The 17059-nt window shown below is 46.9% G+C and overlaps 5 protein-coding genes across 5 annotated transcripts; 2 read left to right on the top strand and 3 right to left on the bottom strand.

The window, feature by feature from the left end:
- Positions 1-1335: 1335 nt before the first annotated feature.
- On the bottom strand, positions 1336-3880 carry F5Y00DRAFT_50685 (glycerol kinase). The gene is made up of 3 exons (XM_048013745.1): positions 3281-3880; positions 2222-3213; positions 1336-2142 (listed from the first exon to the last, which is right to left on the bottom strand). Exons 1-3 carry the CDS (start codon positions 3586-3588, stop codon positions 1664-1666), a joined length of 1779 nt encoding a protein of 592 aa, XP_047865720.1. The 5' UTR covers positions 3589-3880; the 3' UTR covers positions 1336-1663.
- Positions 3881-7892: 4012 nt separating this feature from the next.
- On the bottom strand, positions 7893-8249 carry F5Y00DRAFT_261236 (uncharacterized protein; the record flags this gene model as incomplete). The annotated part of the gene is made up of 2 exons (XM_048011169.1): positions 7893-7914; positions 7972-8249. The coding sequence occupies 2 exons, from the start codon at positions 8247-8249 to the stop codon at positions 7893-7895; spliced, it is 300 nt and encodes a 99-aa protein (XP_047865719.1).
- Positions 8250-9649: 1400 nt separating this feature from the next.
- Positions 9650-12415, bottom strand: F5Y00DRAFT_234830 (HET-domain-containing protein). Its single transcript, XM_048007479.1, has 2 exons — positions 10050-12415; positions 9650-10001 (listed from the first exon to the last, which is right to left on the bottom strand). Exon 1 carries the CDS (start codon positions 12228-12230, stop codon positions 10149-10151), a length of 2082 nt encoding a protein of 693 aa, XP_047865718.1. The 5' UTR covers positions 12231-12415; the 3' UTR covers positions 9650-10001; positions 10050-10148.
- A 110-nt stretch (positions 12416-12525) lies between these two features.
- Positions 12526-14397, top strand: F5Y00DRAFT_50634 (peroxisomal membrane anchor protein conserved region-domain-containing protein). The gene is made up of 3 exons (XM_048013744.1): positions 12526-12846; positions 12939-13267; positions 13331-14397. The coding sequence occupies exons 1-3, from the start codon at positions 12807-12809 to the stop codon at positions 14051-14053; spliced, it is 1092 nt and encodes a 363-aa protein (XP_047865717.1). The 5' UTR covers positions 12526-12806; the 3' UTR covers positions 14054-14397.
- Positions 14398-14588: 191 nt separating this feature from the next.
- On the top strand, positions 14589-16904 carry F5Y00DRAFT_234825 (alpha/beta hydrolase fold-domain-containing protein). Its single transcript, XM_048007478.1, has one exon. It carries the CDS (start codon positions 15154-15156, stop codon positions 16651-16653), a length of 1500 nt encoding a protein of 499 aa, XP_047865716.1. The 5' UTR covers positions 14589-15153; the 3' UTR covers positions 16654-16904.
- The last annotated feature ends 155 nt before the right edge of the window (positions 16905-17059 follow it).

The following is a 17059-nucleotide window of genomic DNA, read 5'->3' as shown; positions in this document are numbered from 1 at the left end:
TTATTCAAGTTGATTTTTCTTTTTTTCTTTCAAGGAGTGGTGATGTTTCTTTCATAGAGACGCTACGGACAAGTTTGACTGGTAGCGAATTTACACCGTGGTAGCTGTCGATGCGACGGGGCCCGCGGTCACTTTGTACGTGTAAGTGAGGTAGGTAGTAGCCGTTTAAGTTGGTTGCTCCGAGAATACGTCCGTACGGGATTGCCGTTGCGCCGGTTCGGGATGTATTCGGTTTCTGCGTTTGTGAATGTGTGTTTACCTTCGTTTGTTTGCTGGCTGGCTGGTTGGTGTATGATTAGTGATGTTGATGTTGATGGGGTAAGATTGATTTTATTTGTATTCTATTCTAGGTTATTTATGTGTGCTTGTGTATGTGTGTATATGTGTATGCACCGATGTTGATGCTGCCACTGCTTGCTCGTGTCTTCTACACACCTACCTACCTACGTTACATGTAGGTAGGTATTGTACCTACTACATATCATTCAATACATTAGCCAAAAGCAAGAATATTAACAACGTTGACCTAACCCATCCGTCTGTATATACCAGCAATACGGAATACAAGGTAGACGTAAAGGTAGATGTAGATGTAAAAGTGAACATATTCTTCTACATTAGGTACAGCACAGGCGGGTATCCACGCGCAATTACCTACATACTACCACCTACCTAATACCATACTATGCCATAGGTACTATGCCATGCCATACTTTCCCATCCATCCACTCACTCATCTACCTGAACCTTACCTACCTACCTACCTACCTTAGGTACCTACCTTGCCCATTTACCTCCCCAGCATTTCCACACGTCCGTCCGTCCATCCAATCCGTATATAATTCCCTTCCCTTCTCTTCCCTTCCGTACGTCCCCTCCATCATACGTATCGCGTCTTCGTCATCTGTCCTATGTGAAAATTCCGAAGTGGCAATGTAATACCATACATAGGAAAAAAAGGAGCCAATATCGATATCAATCTCCCGTCTATCCCATCGCCTTCGCATGCTCACATGATAAACGTTAGGTAGTAAACCGCAATTCGGCCTGCTGTACGTATTATCGTCCCGTCTTGTGCCGTGTCCCGTGTTCACTTTCGGTCAGCAGTTTGCGAATCTGCGTGGGCCGCCGTCTCACGGCCGCACATTAAACCGAGCGAAAAACGCCAATTACATGCTTCTGCTCGGCTACGGAATACAAAATACGTTTGCGCCTGCAGGAAAACTATGGGGATTGGGGATACTGTGCTATTATACCTGGGGTACGCACGACTAGCATTACTATGTGTAATTATACCCGACCCTCCAACCCTCCCGCCGTACCATTCACATCCCCTCCCATCCAACCTCCCGCATGTGCGACCTTTTGCTACGTACAAAACAAGGTAGGTTTAAATAAGTAAAAAGGTGTGTAAGCTGCCTTTCCCTGCTGAAGCTTGCCTCCTTACACGCTTGCCCGCCTATATATGACATGCATGTCAGGGCATCTATTCCCGAAACAACATGTCCAAATGCAAGGAAATGGAGGTCATTGCGCCCGCTGAGCGCTTCGTGCATCCAGTGAATGACCAGATATCATGCCCAAGATCCACTCCTACCCGTCACACTCCATTGCGACTTATGGTTATTAATGAGAGGGGGCGCCAACTCCGACATCTGATATTTTACAACGTCGGTTTCCTGAAGATGTCAGGCCTGGAAGCTTCATTCTCGTCGTCAGAGAGATCGTCGCGGACCCATCCGCGACTCATCTCGACAGCTCTTTCCCAGTGCTGATACATGCGCGCAGCTTTCTTCCGGTCAATTCTGGGCTCGAAAACCCGACGACCTGGCTTTTTGCGTGTGAGCTCGGTGAGCTCCTCAAAGCTAGTCCAGCAACCTTCGACAGCTAGACCGGCAGCGATTGCGGCACCTAAGGCCGTGGTCTCGCGCATTGCCGGTCGCTCCACGCGGATGCCTGTGACATCAGCTTGTGTCTGCATCGTCAGGTCTGAGTTCGACATGCCGCCGTCAACGGCAAGAGACGCAAGCTTATGGTTTGAATCTTTCTCCATCGCTTCTAAAATCGCGCGAGTCTGGAAGCAAGTGGCTTCTAGTGTCGCACGTGCGATGTGACCTCTTTGTGTGTGTTGCGTTATTCCGACTGGATCATGATTAGCAAGATGCTTATCTGGATAGGTTGAGGCCCGTCGAGGCTATTGAGGCCATTGAGGAGGACTTACAAAGAGTACCTTTCGCATCGTCAATCCAGTACGGTGCGAATAGACCACTAAATGCGGTCACAAACACCACCCCGCCATTATCCTTGACGCTCTCAGCCAATTCACCAACTCTGTTAGAGTCTCTAATAAATCCTAAGTTGTTCATCAAAAACTTTACGCCAGAACCACCCACGGCTATGCTTCCCTCCAGGGCGTAAACTGGTTCCCGGCCCTTTCCAAAGTCGAATGCGACCGTCGCCAACAAGCCATACTTGGAGAGTACCGGCCTGTGGCCTACGTTGTATAACAAGAAACATCCAGTACCATATGTGTTCTTGGCTTGGCCTGGCTTGAATCCGCACTGGCCGACGAGCGCGCTGGCCTGATCACCTAAGCAACCTGCAATTCTTACTCCGGCCAAGGCGCCGCGGCCAATGGTACCGAAGGCTTCGGGGTCTGACGATGGCACAATCTTGGGCAGTGCAACCTTGTTCTTGTCAATTCCGAAGAAGGAGAGCAGTCTGTCATCATACTGCCGGGTGTGCAAGTTCATGAACATGGTCCTACTCGCGTTGGTGGTATCCGTGACATGGATATTCTTCTCCTTACCATTTAGGCGGTAAATTAGCCAGCTATCTACGGTACCAAACGCGAGACGGCCTTCTTCGTAGGCATTTCTCACGGTCAGATTATTCTTCAACAGCCAAACCAGTTTTACGCTGGAAGGATAAGTGCTCAGAGGAAGACCGCATAGTTCGGGGATAGCATGGGCGCCAGGGTAATTCTTCAAATCTCGGACGATATCCTTGGTTCGGGTGTCGGGCCATACAACAGCATTGCATAGGGGTTCGCCGGTAATCTTATCCCAGCATACCGTGGTTTCGCGCTGGTTTGTGATACCTACAGCTTTTATTTGGGACTTGGAATAACCTTTGAAAGTAAACTGTTCAATGGCTCTTTCGATACAAGACTCAACAGAGCTGAGCAATTCTAAGGCATCATGTTCGTGCCACCTGCATTACGAAAATGGGACATTAGCTCATGGTTGATGTAATAAGGGGGGCAGGGTGACGTCAATACCCCGATTCAGGATAGAGATTTTCAAATTCGATTTGGTGGCTGGCGACTGGATCCATGTGGCGATTAAAGATAAGAAAACGCGACGACGTGGTGCCCTGGTCTATACTACCGATAAACCATTCCGATGGTGCACGTTTGCTGGTCCATAGACCGCCATTGCCATTGGTATTGGTAGTGGCATTGCCATTGGTATGTCCATTGGTGTTGCCGTTGGTATAGCCGTTGGCACGCTGACCATTCGTATAGCCATTGGTGCGGCCATTGACATGACCGTTGGTCAACCCGTTGGTCTCACGGTTGTCACCCATTGCACTCTGGTGGCTGTTACGAATGACAACTGATGAGATGATTACTGGACGACGACTTGATGGTGGGAGGCGGCGTGAGGCAATTTAGCCTTATCCTAGCAATTCGGATCTAGATGACGTGCAGTCGGCTGAAAGGACGCCGAGATAATATGCCGCGACGGAAATTCGTCTGATAAAGGGTATCTTTGGTATCTTTTTGCTGCAACAGGGCAGTGGCTATGATGGGGATAAGTCGACAAGATAATATATGATGGTTAGGATGGGTACGATAGGTACGAAGTGAGAAAGAGTAAGAGTAATATGAGGAGAAGAGGAGAGATAAAGAAACAGAAGAGAAATAATAATGAGAGGAGAAAGAGCAAAAGGATAAGGACGTGGATGTGTAAGTGGATGTGGATGTGGATGTGGCAGTGGCCACTGAGTGACTGGGACAATCATCTTGGTAAGTGCGAGTAGATCGCACAATGTCGCACTCACGCGCCTACGCACTTACGCACTTACGTATTGTATGTTAGGTACTTTTTCAATTGTACCGATCTCAACCGGCTGAAGCTTTTTAGCATGCGAATTGAACAAAGTGCCTAATGCAAATTCGAGAATGGAAAATGCAGGAAGCAGGAAGGAGCAGGGGTACGAGAGCTGCCGAGCCGTGTCTCTGGAGCAAATCTAGGACCATTAAGAGAGCTTTGAAAGCTTTGGGAGCGTATGAAAGCGTATGGGACCAATTGGGTAACTACGCTAGGCTCGTGGAGAGTGGAGAAAGTTTTGGAGGATTGCGGGGAACATTATTGGGTGGTTTAAGGTTGATTTTGTTTGGTTCAAATTTGCTGACAAGATACCGGCACGATACCGGCACGGTCGTGAGCAGGGCTATCAGGATCAGGACTACACTACCTTAAGAAACCTAAGAACCGCCTAGACCTTGGAGAGCGCCATTCTCGAGTGTATGAGCGCATGAGCATGAGCGTATCGATGCGTCCCTTCCAAATGTCAATGTCTTGCAAGAAAAAAATTATACATATTCCCCACCTTCCTAGCCAAGCCAATCTTTCTACCGTATTGGTGGAACATTCTCTCATGGAAGGGGGAGGCTCCCCATTAGCTCATCGTTCTTGTATTAGAGGGGCAAGGAAAAGGTCACTAGGTCAGCTTAGCTGCTAAGGCCCAAGGGGGGCCGCGGCGCTGGAAATTATTTGGCAATTCCATTTCCAAAGAAAGGAAAGAAGAAGGAGCAGAAGAAGAAAAAAAAGAAGCTCGAGCCGATTTTTGCCCCTCATTACTCATTTCTTTTTTTTTTCTTTTCCATGTGAAGAATTGACTTTATGTATGTCCTAACTAGTGTTCCATTACTCAACAGATTTTACTAGTAGTTATGTATGTATTGTATTCTCGTCAACCTCTCTATCTTACATAGCACGCAACACGCACAGCTTGGCCAGCGTGACCTTTTTTTTTTCCTGCATTCCCTGCCTAGCCGCCTAAGATTAGAAAACATGGCAGCATCGCAGGCAGCATGGGGGTCCCTCACTCATCCTGAGCCTCCGAGGCCGCCCCTGGGATGCGGTCAAGCACCACGGTTTGCCTACATAGCTCTAGACCAACAACTCGGTGATCTGTGCGAGGGGCCACTTCACGATAATCACATCCGCGTGATAAATTTGATTTTTTTTTTTACCCTCTCGCATCGTGTTCGTGACCGGCCACCGGGCGCGCGCATAATCACTCACTCATTCATTATCTATGTCTGGACGTGGGACCGAGGGGTTGGCCACGTATTCCATTCCTCCCGTACATAGTATACGTCAACGATATTGACGATGCATTCATTCCCTTGTCTCCCACCCTTTCCGAACAAAGCCTCTCACTCTCCCTTTCCCCTTCCCCTTCCCCTTCCCCGTGCCCCCCCATTCCCCATACCCCATTTCCCCTTCACCCTCTTTTTTTCTTTCTTTTCTTTCCCACCTCCTTTCCCCTTTTTTCCTTAGTCCACGTGCAACCAATCCTTCCACCGCTTAGAAATTATATCTCCATGAGCCATTTATTTATCTGACGCTCGGCAACGTGCCAAAAATAAACCCGACATTAATCAATCGATTTTTTTGTGTTCCCCCCTCCAAGACTCCCGTACCCGTTCCTATTGCCGTCGGCCTCGTATCGACCAAGATTAATTCCATTGGTCTAAATGTTATGGGTTCTGCCGTCGCATCTAGCCTCAATGCCGGAAATTTGTGGGACTCGTTGCGGTCGGGAGATCGTCTGTCCAACTTCTCTTCCGGTCTTTGTTGTGGGGCCGAACCCCGGAGAGTTATCTATAGCTGATTGTTTGCTCTAATAATGGACGGAGCAAACCTCGTATTATGCATCTTTCATCTTGTGCATATGATAGCCCTGGAGTTTCATATCCGGGGACCGGGTGTACCCATAGGTACATATTCCATGTTTCACATGAGTGGGATGTCTCGACCAATGTAATCGTAGAAGAGGAACATGGAAATATGCAACAACCGAGCTCAGGTTATCTTCCGTGTGTTCCCTTTATTTTATTTTATTTTTCGTCCTTCGCATTCATTTGCCTCTAATAGCGTTACAACCCGCCGTCGGTGTATATAGGTCTTCCGAGCCCATTCGTAGATATTTGGTGCTCAACCGAAACTACAGGATTCGGTAGCAGCTCCGAACATTATTATCAATGGATTCCTTCCACACGCGTTGGTCCTGAATAGGGACGACAGGACTGCACTTCCTCGTTCTTGATACCATCTACAGGCAATCATACTTCGGACCGAAATGATATTCTTAATCGTGAGCCATTTCGGAAGTATGTTGTACGCATTCATGAGGGGGTTACGCAATCGACGATGGTCATTGCTGCTCTGCGTATATCGCAAATCATATTCATCCGGAACTGTCGCGGGAATTCCTTAGCAATTGATCGCTTGACTTCTGAATCTTTACTTGGGGCGATGATATTGGCTACGTCCTAGATGCACTCGAACCGATTGGGATTGTCGGTCCCGAATGCATTTGCGAGAGCGAGGAATGCCGCTGCGGTATACCCGAAGTTGATAGTCCGTCGCTCCAAGAATAGAATACTCTCGAATCTACTACGTTGATTTATATATCATGATATGAAGTATGTCGATATGACTAAGTGGTAAGCGGTTGTTAAGTAGTATAGCCAGTTACAGTAGAGTATATATGCCTAAGGTTTATTTACCTTAGGATGTTGTGTTGAATGCGAGTAAAGATTTCCTATTTGGGATACATGCCTTGCTACCTTACAGATAATTTTCCTGCCTCATAGAAAGCCATAAAAGATAAAAGGCGTAGGTTTGCATATGCATATATGTAAGGCTTTTATATTACTTAGGTCTCGAGGGTATTGAGAGTATTGTCCAGCTGTATAATAGCAATAAATTCGGGTTGTTGTAGGGGTGCCTTCCAGTTTAATAGGGGGTAGGTCGCTAATATATAATAAAAATAGTATAAAAACACGGTGCGGTGTAAACCTTAGGCTTTTGTGTTGCCCGGGGGGTAACCTCTAGTATATATATAGCTACCAATTGTTAAGATCTACCAGGTTGTCTTGTTGTCATTTATAATTTCTACAACACCAAACTCATCACCTGCAAAGTCCCTCTAGGCATAGGGGGAACTAGTATGAATTAGGTATAACAAGATCTACATACGATAGATATATAAGGGGCGCGCAGCGTGTCAGGATTCTAGATGAGACATCTAGGACAAAGAACATGTATGTATATACGAACCGTGGGCTCGCCAGATAGGAGGTTAAGCGATAATAGATTCATACTACTACACAACTACTATATAGCAGCTTCATTACTGCTTCTAACATTCACTCTACGTTTGGAACTTGTTTTCGATTGTGTCGTCGTGATGCGAAAAGGTTCTTGCGATGTTGGAGGCGTCTTTTTTGCCTTCCTTCATCGTCAAGTTCCGTAATGTTATATTCAGTATTTATCCCAAAAAAAAGACGCTGTAATTGATAACTAGCAATAACGCCTTATATGTGACACGCCCCCCTCAACTGGTCGCATGCCTTACTGCCGGTACAAGTCCGGCTCTGGGGCTTTCGCCAGTGTTTTAGGGTTTGGCGTGGACCGCTGCGCTAACCAAGCGCTCATAACCGATGTAGATGACCCCTTTCCTTCCCGTATATCCTCGTCTCGTTGCCGCGAGACATCTCCGTTAAATATCCGGTTCCGTTAACGCCTAACTCCTCAAACTGTAGACAAGATTTGCGCCTTTCCTGGCCCGTCCAATTGATCGCTTCTTCGATCTTATTTCCCCCCTGAGCTTGAGCTATCGTCTTAGTCAGTAGGAGATTCTTTCTCGATAATACTATATGGGCTAACTTACGAGTTTTTTTTCTCCTCCTCCTGTTGTTCTTGCCGTTGTAGGTGATACTGGCGGTGCTCTTCGAGCTTTTCTTTGGACATGTTGTCGTACATGTTATCCTTCATTATGGCGGGTCGAATAGCGCCGGTGAAGTGGTCTTTTATGAAAGGCACCAGCTTCTTTCGGTTATAATCCCAATGCATTCCCAGCCTAGTACCGTTGGGTGCATCGAAGAATTCGCGTGCCAACTCTCTTTCCTGCACCATTTTTAGGAGCTTGATATTCTCCGGGGTATTCATTGTGCTGTAGTATTGGGGCTGCTTGCTGGTGCGATTGTTGCTCTCCAAGGTAGAAGGTGTTGAAGATATATTTATGGTGACTCCGTAATAGAAAAGTGTTATAACTTGGGTAGACAGTTTAGTGGCTTGAATGTTTGTTGTATTGTCGAGAAGATGAGAGGTGCAGTATTGTTGATGGGTGATGTTGTAGAAAGGATGGAGATATTTTCAGATGATAGCAAGTCCAACGCGTGTGGTTTTATACCTGGGGATCGAGGAGGATATCATATTTTGGGGAGCCATTTTGCCTGAGCGTAATGCCAAAGTTTGTTTCCCAACGTATTGGCGTTGTAGTTTCAACGCGAGGTGTTTAGACGTGGCAATGTCTAGTTTAGTTTTCTTAGTTGTGTTGATAGTTTATGTGGTGTGGATTTAGGTTGGTACAGCCTCTTGAGAAAGTTGAAAATTCTCTTCGATTGTGTTATGCTCTTGTGCAAGGCGAAGGTTGTATGGTTGTTGGGCAACCAGGTAAGAAACTAGGGCGGTATACATAATTACTTACCTCGTCAGGAAGGAACGCTACGGCTATATACTTTGGCTAGGCTTGAGCGTACAAGCTAGTAGTTACTAAGCTATAAAATTGTCTACTATCGAAATATACGGCATCTTACCATGTCTCTTAATCTGTTGTTGCTTCTTAGAAACTACGTAACGAGTATATAAGTACCTAGGTAGTCATCAAAGTAAACAACCATCCGATATTTCGAAGAATCAACAAAGTCAAACATGTAAGCATGACCAATGATTAAGGGACTAATTCGTACCAAAAACAAAAAAGAATTAAGATTACAATTACAATTACAACAATGACGATGGAAGTTTAAGATAAACGCCACGTCACTTGTAGGAGGTTACCGTTTCGTAAAATTTGCTGCTGGCGGCCCATGCCCACTTGTAGAGTATATTTGCCTCCCCAACAACCCAAAAGACTAGCAGAAGCCATTCGTAAGTACTTCTATGCTTAATTAATGGATCGTATTTCGCCGAGGGGCTAGGTTTGGTAAGGATATACGTAAGGAGTATATCACGGTATTCGGTCCGTCTGGTTTAGGGCAGTTTAAAAGATTTGAATAACTGCCTACCTAGATAATGAAGAGCGGGCTATTTCTCTACTTTACATACAAGACCTGGAGTCCGCTCTAGACTATTCACGAGCACGGCAACAGTCTTCTCTCCTCCATCGGCAGTTTGAGACGTGATGTTGATGAGGATGGCGCCGTATCAGCTGGCTAGACTATAGTTCTCTCTAATCATATTCGAAAGCTTACCCCTAGCCACGAAGATACCTGAAACATAGGAGCTGTTCGTGTGTAAACTAGCTGCCACGTCAGAGCTCGATTTATGTTTATTAGCATGTTAACCTAGTTAGTTGTATTCGTATTCTTCATCTGCACAGTAACATAACTAGAAACGAGAGTTTAGTATCATAGTCTATGGGAATGCGGTCCAAGAGCACTAAAGACACAGCCTGGGATTACGAGCGCTTTGATTACTGCCGAATTATAAGCAAGTAACCTAGAAACTCAGCCACGCATACGACATAACTAATGCCATAGCGTAACGCTTTAGTACCGAAAACGAGACAATACGAGATAGGAAACCGAATCCACGTCAAAGCCGCTGTTAGCTGTTATCCTTAAAAGGACACCCGTTTTGGTAACCTTGTGCTTGAAATATAGTTGCCACTAAGCCTTATAGCCTTACTGGCGTATTCTGCACGATGTTTAGTGTAAACTATGCGCGAGGAACGGACCGACTGACCGTCTACCCCAGATTTGACTTCAAGCCTTAGGTATTTCCTAAAATCTTTTTTACTTCTGCAATTATAATTATACTCGTGGATTCAACGGTAGCCTCGAGTTAAATAATAATGCACGTCCGAATTTCACTAAAGCTATCAAACCAATCTAGAAGCTTCCGACGCTCCTTTTGTCCCTCGACGGTGGTCCCTGGAGGCGATGCAAGTCCCAAGCGAGTGTATGATACTTCATCATCCTTCCCTCTGTCCTCCTTGAGGATAATGCTGATGGGAGCTGGAAAGTCGCACGTATCGGCTATGCGCAACATAAGCACCGCCATTTGCTCCTCTGTCTGTGCAAAGGGCTCGCAATCTACACTGACTTCGATATTAACCGCTAGCTCGGGATGGAAAATCCGGTAATCCTCTAGGGATTCCTGAGAGGACTTGGAAAGTGTACACATGATGGATTCCCCGCGTAATATTAACCGCCCTCCAGTAGCTTGCCCAAACTGGTTTGCGTCCGTGTAGTCGCAGCTTGCGCTCAACACCTTCACATTGGGTTTAAGTGGTGCTGTTGAGTCGTAAGCAACTGGGCCAGGGACAGAGGCCCACGACCAGGTGGGTGCAATGTAGTACTTTGAACGTTGTTGGGGGCTTGGTTGACGCTTGCGTGCCCACAGCAAGTCCAACTCGAGCGATTCATGCCAAAGCCCAGCGAGGTATGTCTTGTTCTGGTGCACGGCCTGAGTTTGTTCTGCTATGGCCCCGATCGCCAAAAGTCTATCGGTTTGGTTCGTGAGTTGCAAGTCCGAGTAAAATTGAACAATTCTACGCCATGTCTTCCCGGTATCGCTCTTCAAGGACTTACTTTTCTTAGTAAACCTTATGGAATTTCTAATATATTCGGTATACTTGGCGGGATATTGTTGGGAGAGAGGCGGACTGTTCACTAAGTTGTTGACGTGTAGCATTTTTAAACTTGTTGGGTTATACGGCCCATCACCGTGGAAACCGCACTCACAGACGGATGTTGAATAACATTCCCATATCAATTCGTGTTTTGTGAAATATAGAATTCGAGGAGAGACTAATCTTTCTTGGAACGTCCAAGCTCGCTTGAAAAGGGGCTCAGTCCGGTGATTCAAGTACAGATTAGTGATCTCCGGGAAAGACTGCTGCGCATATAACTGGTACTCTTCAGTACCATGCCGGATTTTACCCAATTGTAGCTGTTGTCCAGGGCTCAGGCTAGAGAATAGCCCCTTAGAACTATCCTCGGCATGGGATGCGGCAATCGTCAAGAATGCATTCTGATAAACATGGAACATTCGGCCGGCCTCCCGTAACCAATCTTGGGGATCTCTTTGAATGATACATAGCGAGTCAATCCATATATAGCCTATACCAAGTTTGCGCGTAAACAAGATTGCTTCTTGAAAGCTCTTTGGAAGCGTACTCCAGGGAACGTTTTCCTTCTGATCCAAGACGTTTGCCTTGGTAGTCAGACACTCGGGCAGCTTTAAGCCCCAACAGTGACTGAGAGCTACATAGTGTGAACCATGAGGCACTTCGGAGTTGTCTATCAGCCTTACCTCGTCGTTACTACCGGCGATAGATATGAGTCGCGTAGGAAGAAAAGTGCTATCTCGCGTGCGGCAACGCTGGTGAGATTGCGAACAGGCTGATAACTGGTGTTTTACCCATTCACAGGCGGCTTCCGACGCGGTGTTTCCGGAGACGAGAGAGCCCTTGGGTATACCTGATAGACTTCTCCGCTCTGAGTACGGAAGGAAAAAGTTCCACTCAACTTCATCTTCCTCTAATAAGGTATCCTCCAGAAGAAGGCAGGGTTTGTCCTGATTTATCCACGGAGATATAGTCCATCGACCCCGATCTAGATTTTGCTGTCGTTCAAACAAAAGGTCAATTATCTTGCAACAGATACATTGCGAATCCTCGGGCCGACTAAATATGATATCTGGTTCATCGCGAGGAGTTGGGACTTTGAGTAGATGTTCGGGATTAGCATCCCATCCACATTGTGGGCAGACTTCTCGTCGATCCCAGAGTCTTTCTAAATTACCTAACCAATTCCAATACTTTGGTAGCACAATTGTGTCCTCTGCATCTTTAGGACTAGCTGGCGCTTGAGATATGTTGTTTAGAAACTCGCTCGTAAAAGCTTTCACGGTGTGATCCATTTCTGTTAGTTTTTCTGTTAGTTGTTGATCACAACTTACATAGTACTAATAAGGTGACATGGGAAAGGAACAGGTTGGCGGTGTTCTAAAAATAGCAGTATGAGCTTAATTGATATTTTCATTTAGACTTGATTTGGATTTTAAATGGAATATGCAATTAATTATCTTTTGTCGCAAGGTTAAGGCGTCAAAAAAGCTGGCGCACCTCTATGTATGTACATAGTACTAACAATTATCCTGGTAGGTGCGCCACCTTTTTTTTTGACGTCCTTCTGACAGCTAACACAGCTGCACAGCTGTATTCATGAGTCAGCTTAGCAAGCACGTGATAGTTACCTGAGCAATTCCATATACCTAAGGCTGCTTATCGAACAAGCCGCTTGCCTCGGTTCATTTTAATGGATAAGCCGGGGTTCGTGACTCGTCATTGGGTTGTTTTTGTCTCCAGCCTCAACGCGACAACTCGACAATTCTTCTTACCATCTACAATAGGTAATGCTTCGCACACACGACAGCTTTCCCTAATTGTCATCAACCACTTGCCATGAATATTCCTTGAAATTCGACACTTTAATCATGCCAATCCGGGAGGACGTCGTGGCCTCTGCGGTCAATTGTAAGTACTAACCAACCCAACCACTTGAATTATTTGATGTTTAGGATAGGAGCTGGAGAAGCATAGCTAACAAATTATCTTCAATTATGTAGTTTTACAAGACCCTAATGTGATTTCTTCCCCCATCGAGAACAAGCTGTCCTTCTTGCGATCGAAGAATTTAACGCAAGAGGAAATCGACACCGCTTTCGCGAGGAGCGGCTCATCCATAGCTCCCGTTCCCGCTTCATCCTCACCATCGCCGTCACCTTCACCAGCGCCCTCTGCTCCTGTCCAGAATCAGCCATACTACGGCCAATACCAGACGCAGCCGTACGGATGGCAAGCACCACCAGAAGTCCCTAAGAGGGATTGGCGAGATTGGTTCATTATGGCTACTGTGGTAGGCGGAGTTAGTTACGGGTTATATACCGTTTCCAAGGTATGCCATGATTACTCCAACTTATGAATAAATAAAACATCGAGATCCTAACCTTGATGGCAGCGTTACCTTTACCCCCTAGTTTCGCCTCCGACACCGGAGAAATTAGAACAAGACAAGTCGATGGTAGACGAACAGTTCGAGAAGGCCTTCGCGACGCTCGAACAACTATCCAAGGACACAGAGGAGCTAAAGGCCTCGGAGAGGGAGCGCACCGATAAGCTCGACAAGGTGCTAGATGAGCTAGACGTATTCATGCGAGATACGAAATCTGCCAGCCGACGACACGAAGACGAGACGGACCGACTACGCGAGGAGATGAAGGCCTTGAAGGGGATCATCCCCAGTTCTATGACTGCGAACAAAGAATTCACGGATAACCGATTGAAGGAGATCACCACCGAAGTCAGGAGTCTGAAGTCTCTCATCAGCCAGCGAATGGGCAATTCCAGCAGCACTACTCCAGCCCCGCCGTCTGTCAGCCCGAACGGCTTCCTTAAGCCAACTGTCAGCACCGTTGCACCATCAACTGCTAGCGGTGCCTCGAGCCCTGGTGTTGATGCGCTAGCTAAGGACCTCGGCGACGCGAAGCAGGCGGTGCGAGACGAGAACTCGCCTCAGAGCAGCGCTACCAGACAGGACTTCTTCTCGACGCGAACGTCTCCCTTCGCAAGCGGCATGCCTCCCACAAAGGCATCGATTCCCGCGTGGCAGCTAGCAGCGAGTAAGTCGGAAGCCACTGCAAGCGGTTCGCAGAACGAAGCTGGACCTAGCTCTAGCTCTTAATTACATATGTAGACATACCTTAGGTAATCATTACTCGTTTGGCGTTGTTTTGTGTGATCGGGGATTCTTTTAGTTTAAAAAGGAAAGGCATTTTCCCAGGTCAAGCACAAGTATATTTGAATGAGGACACCAGCCTCGATTGATGTAATGGGGGCAGTTTCACATGATGAGTCTCCGGGCAAAATGTGTACGTTTTTAAGGACTTGGATGGGATAAATGAAGTTGATTTCATAATGCCATATGTTTACGTGCCCCTTTGATTATGCTGTGAAAGTGACACTTGGGATGAGATAGGTACCGTACCTATGATTACTAGCAACTGAGGATCATCTTAGGGGGCTGACTGCACGTTCTCGTTGTCATCGATGAGTGGAGGACGCTATGCTATGTATGTTACCTGTCTTCCGGCGGTAAGAAGCTTGCCACTTAAAAACGGGTGTATGCATAGTACCTAGGTCAGAGTGTCTTCTTTAATAAAAGCAATCCTTTAAAGCTAAATGGAATATATAATATACTTAATATTATTAAATCTAAAGCTACTCTCTTGACCTAGATGTATGAAAGCAATAAAGCGTAACTAGTTGAAAATCGTTGAAAATCATTGAGGAATTTCCCCTATTCAACTATGTAAAAGCCGAATCTTGGAGAACGTCACCAGCAATGACAGAGTGGCTGAGTGGCGACCCAGACGTACCCGCACAAAATGTGTACATGGTACCTGCCTCTCAGGGTGCCGAGGTTTACCTTCGCCTGCAGCGTCCCAACGTTCCATTCGGAGTCAGCGGCAGGGGAGTTGGCATACATACATAAATTCTCAGCTATCATGGAACTTACAGGGGTTAATAAAAATATAAGGGGGAATCGAATACACAACGCTTTGCATACATATATACATACCTACCTTGTAGTATAACTAGATGACTATTTAACTAGTTAGTTAGTCTTTGCTTTTCGGTTTCCGTTTCGGTTTGTCGGTCAGTCTTAATATCGTCACCGTATATTCTCCTTTTACGCTGCGTAGGAGCAATTGAAAAGAAACCATTGCATCCCAGCGTAGACCACGGTCCGTTGAAGGCAATTTTCAGATCGTAGACATCGCCATGTCTGACTCTATCGTCTCTACTGTCGACAAGAAGAAAAGGGCTCCCGGTGGGCGACTGGATCTGCTTTGGTTCATTCTACCTAAACTTCCCTTGATCGTCAAGGTCATTCTGCTACATGTCATCGGCGGGTCCGAGACTTCTCGGTATCGGGATCTAAAGAGTGATGTGACCATCGCGGTCCTACGGTCATTAACTGACCCATCGAAACCGAAACCTCTTTCTGAGGTCCAGGCCATGACTTTGAAGGACCCAGGCGTCAAGGGCAAATTGTGGGTTAGCACGGTGGCGTCTGAGCCCCCTCCCGAGCGAGGGATTCGGGACGCCCTGTTGGCAGTCATCGACGCGTTGAACGAGCCTAGCGCAAGAGGTACAAAGCCGTCCTTCAAGATACCGGAGCTCGTTCCCGTCGAGGCCGAGTGGACGGGGTATAGAGCTGCCGCGTCTAAGAACTCGAAACCCCCGGAGATCTCGGAGGAGCAGAAGTACCGCGAGATGATGAAGGAGTGCAAGAACTCGACGACAATCTTGTACTTCCATGGTGGGGCTTACTATCTGTGCGATCCGTCGACACATAGGTTGCTGATGAAGCGATTGACCAAGCTGACGGGTGGCCGCGCGTATTCGGTCAGGTATCGACTTGCACCGCAAGACCCGTTTCCAGCTGCGCTATTGGATGCCTTCGTCTCTTATTTTACCCTTCTCTACCCGCCTCCCGGGTCGATACACGAAGCTGTTGCTCCCGGGGATATTGTATTTGGCGGTGATAGCGCGGGCGGCAACCTCGCTCTGGCACTCCTTCGAACGCTAATGGAGATCCGCCGCCAGAACCGCAAGATCAATTGGTTCGGCGAGGAGCGAGAAGTGCCCCTACCTGCTGGTCTTGCTAGTATGTCTCCATGGATAGATATGGTGCAGAGTCTGCCTTCGTTGACTAGGAACCAAAAGTGGTGCTATCTTCCTCCCCCAAGGCTCCTCTCGGAAGAACATCAACCACCGGCGGATAGCATATGGCCGACTGACCCACCTCGAAAGCACGTTTACGTCGATGACGACTATATACTTCACCCGTTGGCTAGCTTACAGATGAATAATGACAGCTGGGAGGGAGCACCGCCCATGTATATATCCTGCGGCTGGGAGAGTCTCGAAGACGAAATCAAGTACTTCGTGGCAAAGCTCACCAGGGACGGCGTAACGGTGGTGTTTGAGGAGTACCAAGCGATGCCGCACGTGTTCGAGGGGCTTCTGCCCAAGCTCCCCGAGTCGCAGCGTAACCGAGAAGGTTACGCGAATTTCGTCAAGGCCGTATGTAAAGACGCGAAGAATATCAAGTCGTCTTATACAGCGATCAAAGCGAAGACTTTAGAGGAATTGGAAATCGACGTGGAAAAACTGACCCCGCATAGCGACGAGGAAGTAAGGGAGCTGGCTCGACAGAGAGTCTCTGCACAAAAAGCACCCGTTGCGCCGGCTCCCGATGTACCGGCAAAGCTATGAGCTCTCAACTTAACTTCTTAAAGGTGCATCGTCCTTGGTTCTGCGCGTATTTATTATAATGAGGGGGGTTGTATACGATGTGTATGTTTTTTACGTCTTGAGTATAAATGGTAATGAACGAGATATATGATATAGGTAGTTATTCGGGGTACTTGTCCATTATTCTAGAAGGAAATATCAAGAAGTAAGGGGTTTAAACAAATGTCTGGAAGATAATGTGAAATACAGCAAATATAAGACATGAAGGTGCCTAGGTACCTAAGATAACTTCCCCAACCCAGCAGCTCACCCAACACGTCCTTTAGCTGCTTACGTTACCTCAAGGTCCCATAACTTAGGTAGGTACCTAAGGTTTGTACCTTATGTAAGGTAGGTAACACTGGAAGTTGGTGGGTGGTGGCTGTAA

The sequence above is a fragment of the Daldinia vernicosa genome (genome assembly GCF_022497035.1).
Source record: "Daldinia vernicosa strain CBS 139.73 unplaced genomic scaffold F5Y00scaffold_18, whole genome shotgun sequence".
Classification (NCBI taxonomy): Eukaryota; Fungi; Ascomycota; class Sordariomycetes; order Xylariales; family Hypoxylaceae; genus Daldinia; species Daldinia vernicosa.
This window is presented reverse-complemented; position numbering and strand designations above follow the sequence as displayed.

Bases quoted from the DNA above. Each gene is read 5' to 3' on its own strand.
- F5Y00DRAFT_50634 (XM_048013744.1), top strand. From the start codon at position 12,807: ATGCCAATCCGGGAGGACGTCGTGGCCTCTGCGGTCAATT. The intron at 12,847-12,938 runs GTAAGTACTAAC...TCAATTATGTAG, and splicing joins CGTGGCCTCTGCGGTCAATT to TTTTACAAGACCCTAATGTG. The intron at 13,268-13,330 runs GTATGCCATGAT...CCTTGATGGCAG, and splicing joins GGTTATATACCGTTTCCAAG to CGTTACCTTTACCCCCTAGT.
- F5Y00DRAFT_234830 (XM_048007479.1), bottom strand. From the start codon at position 12,230: ATGGATCACACCGTGAAAGCTTTTACGAGCGAGTTTCTAAACAACATA.
- F5Y00DRAFT_50685 (XM_048013745.1), bottom strand. From the start codon at position 3,588: ATGGGTGACAACCGTGAGACCAACGGGTTGACCAACGGTCATGTCAAT. The intron at 3,214-3,280 runs GTATTGACGTCA...TTCGTAATGCAG, and splicing joins AATCTCTATCCTGAATCGGG to GTGGCACGAACATGATGCCT. The intron at 2,143-2,221 runs GTAAGTCCTCCT...ATCATGATCCAG, and splicing joins CGATGCGAAAGGTACTCTTT to TCGGAATAACGCAACACACA.
- F5Y00DRAFT_234825 (XM_048007478.1), top strand. From the start codon at position 15,154: ATGTCTGACTCTATCGTCTCTACTGTCGACAAGAAGAAAAGGGCTCCC.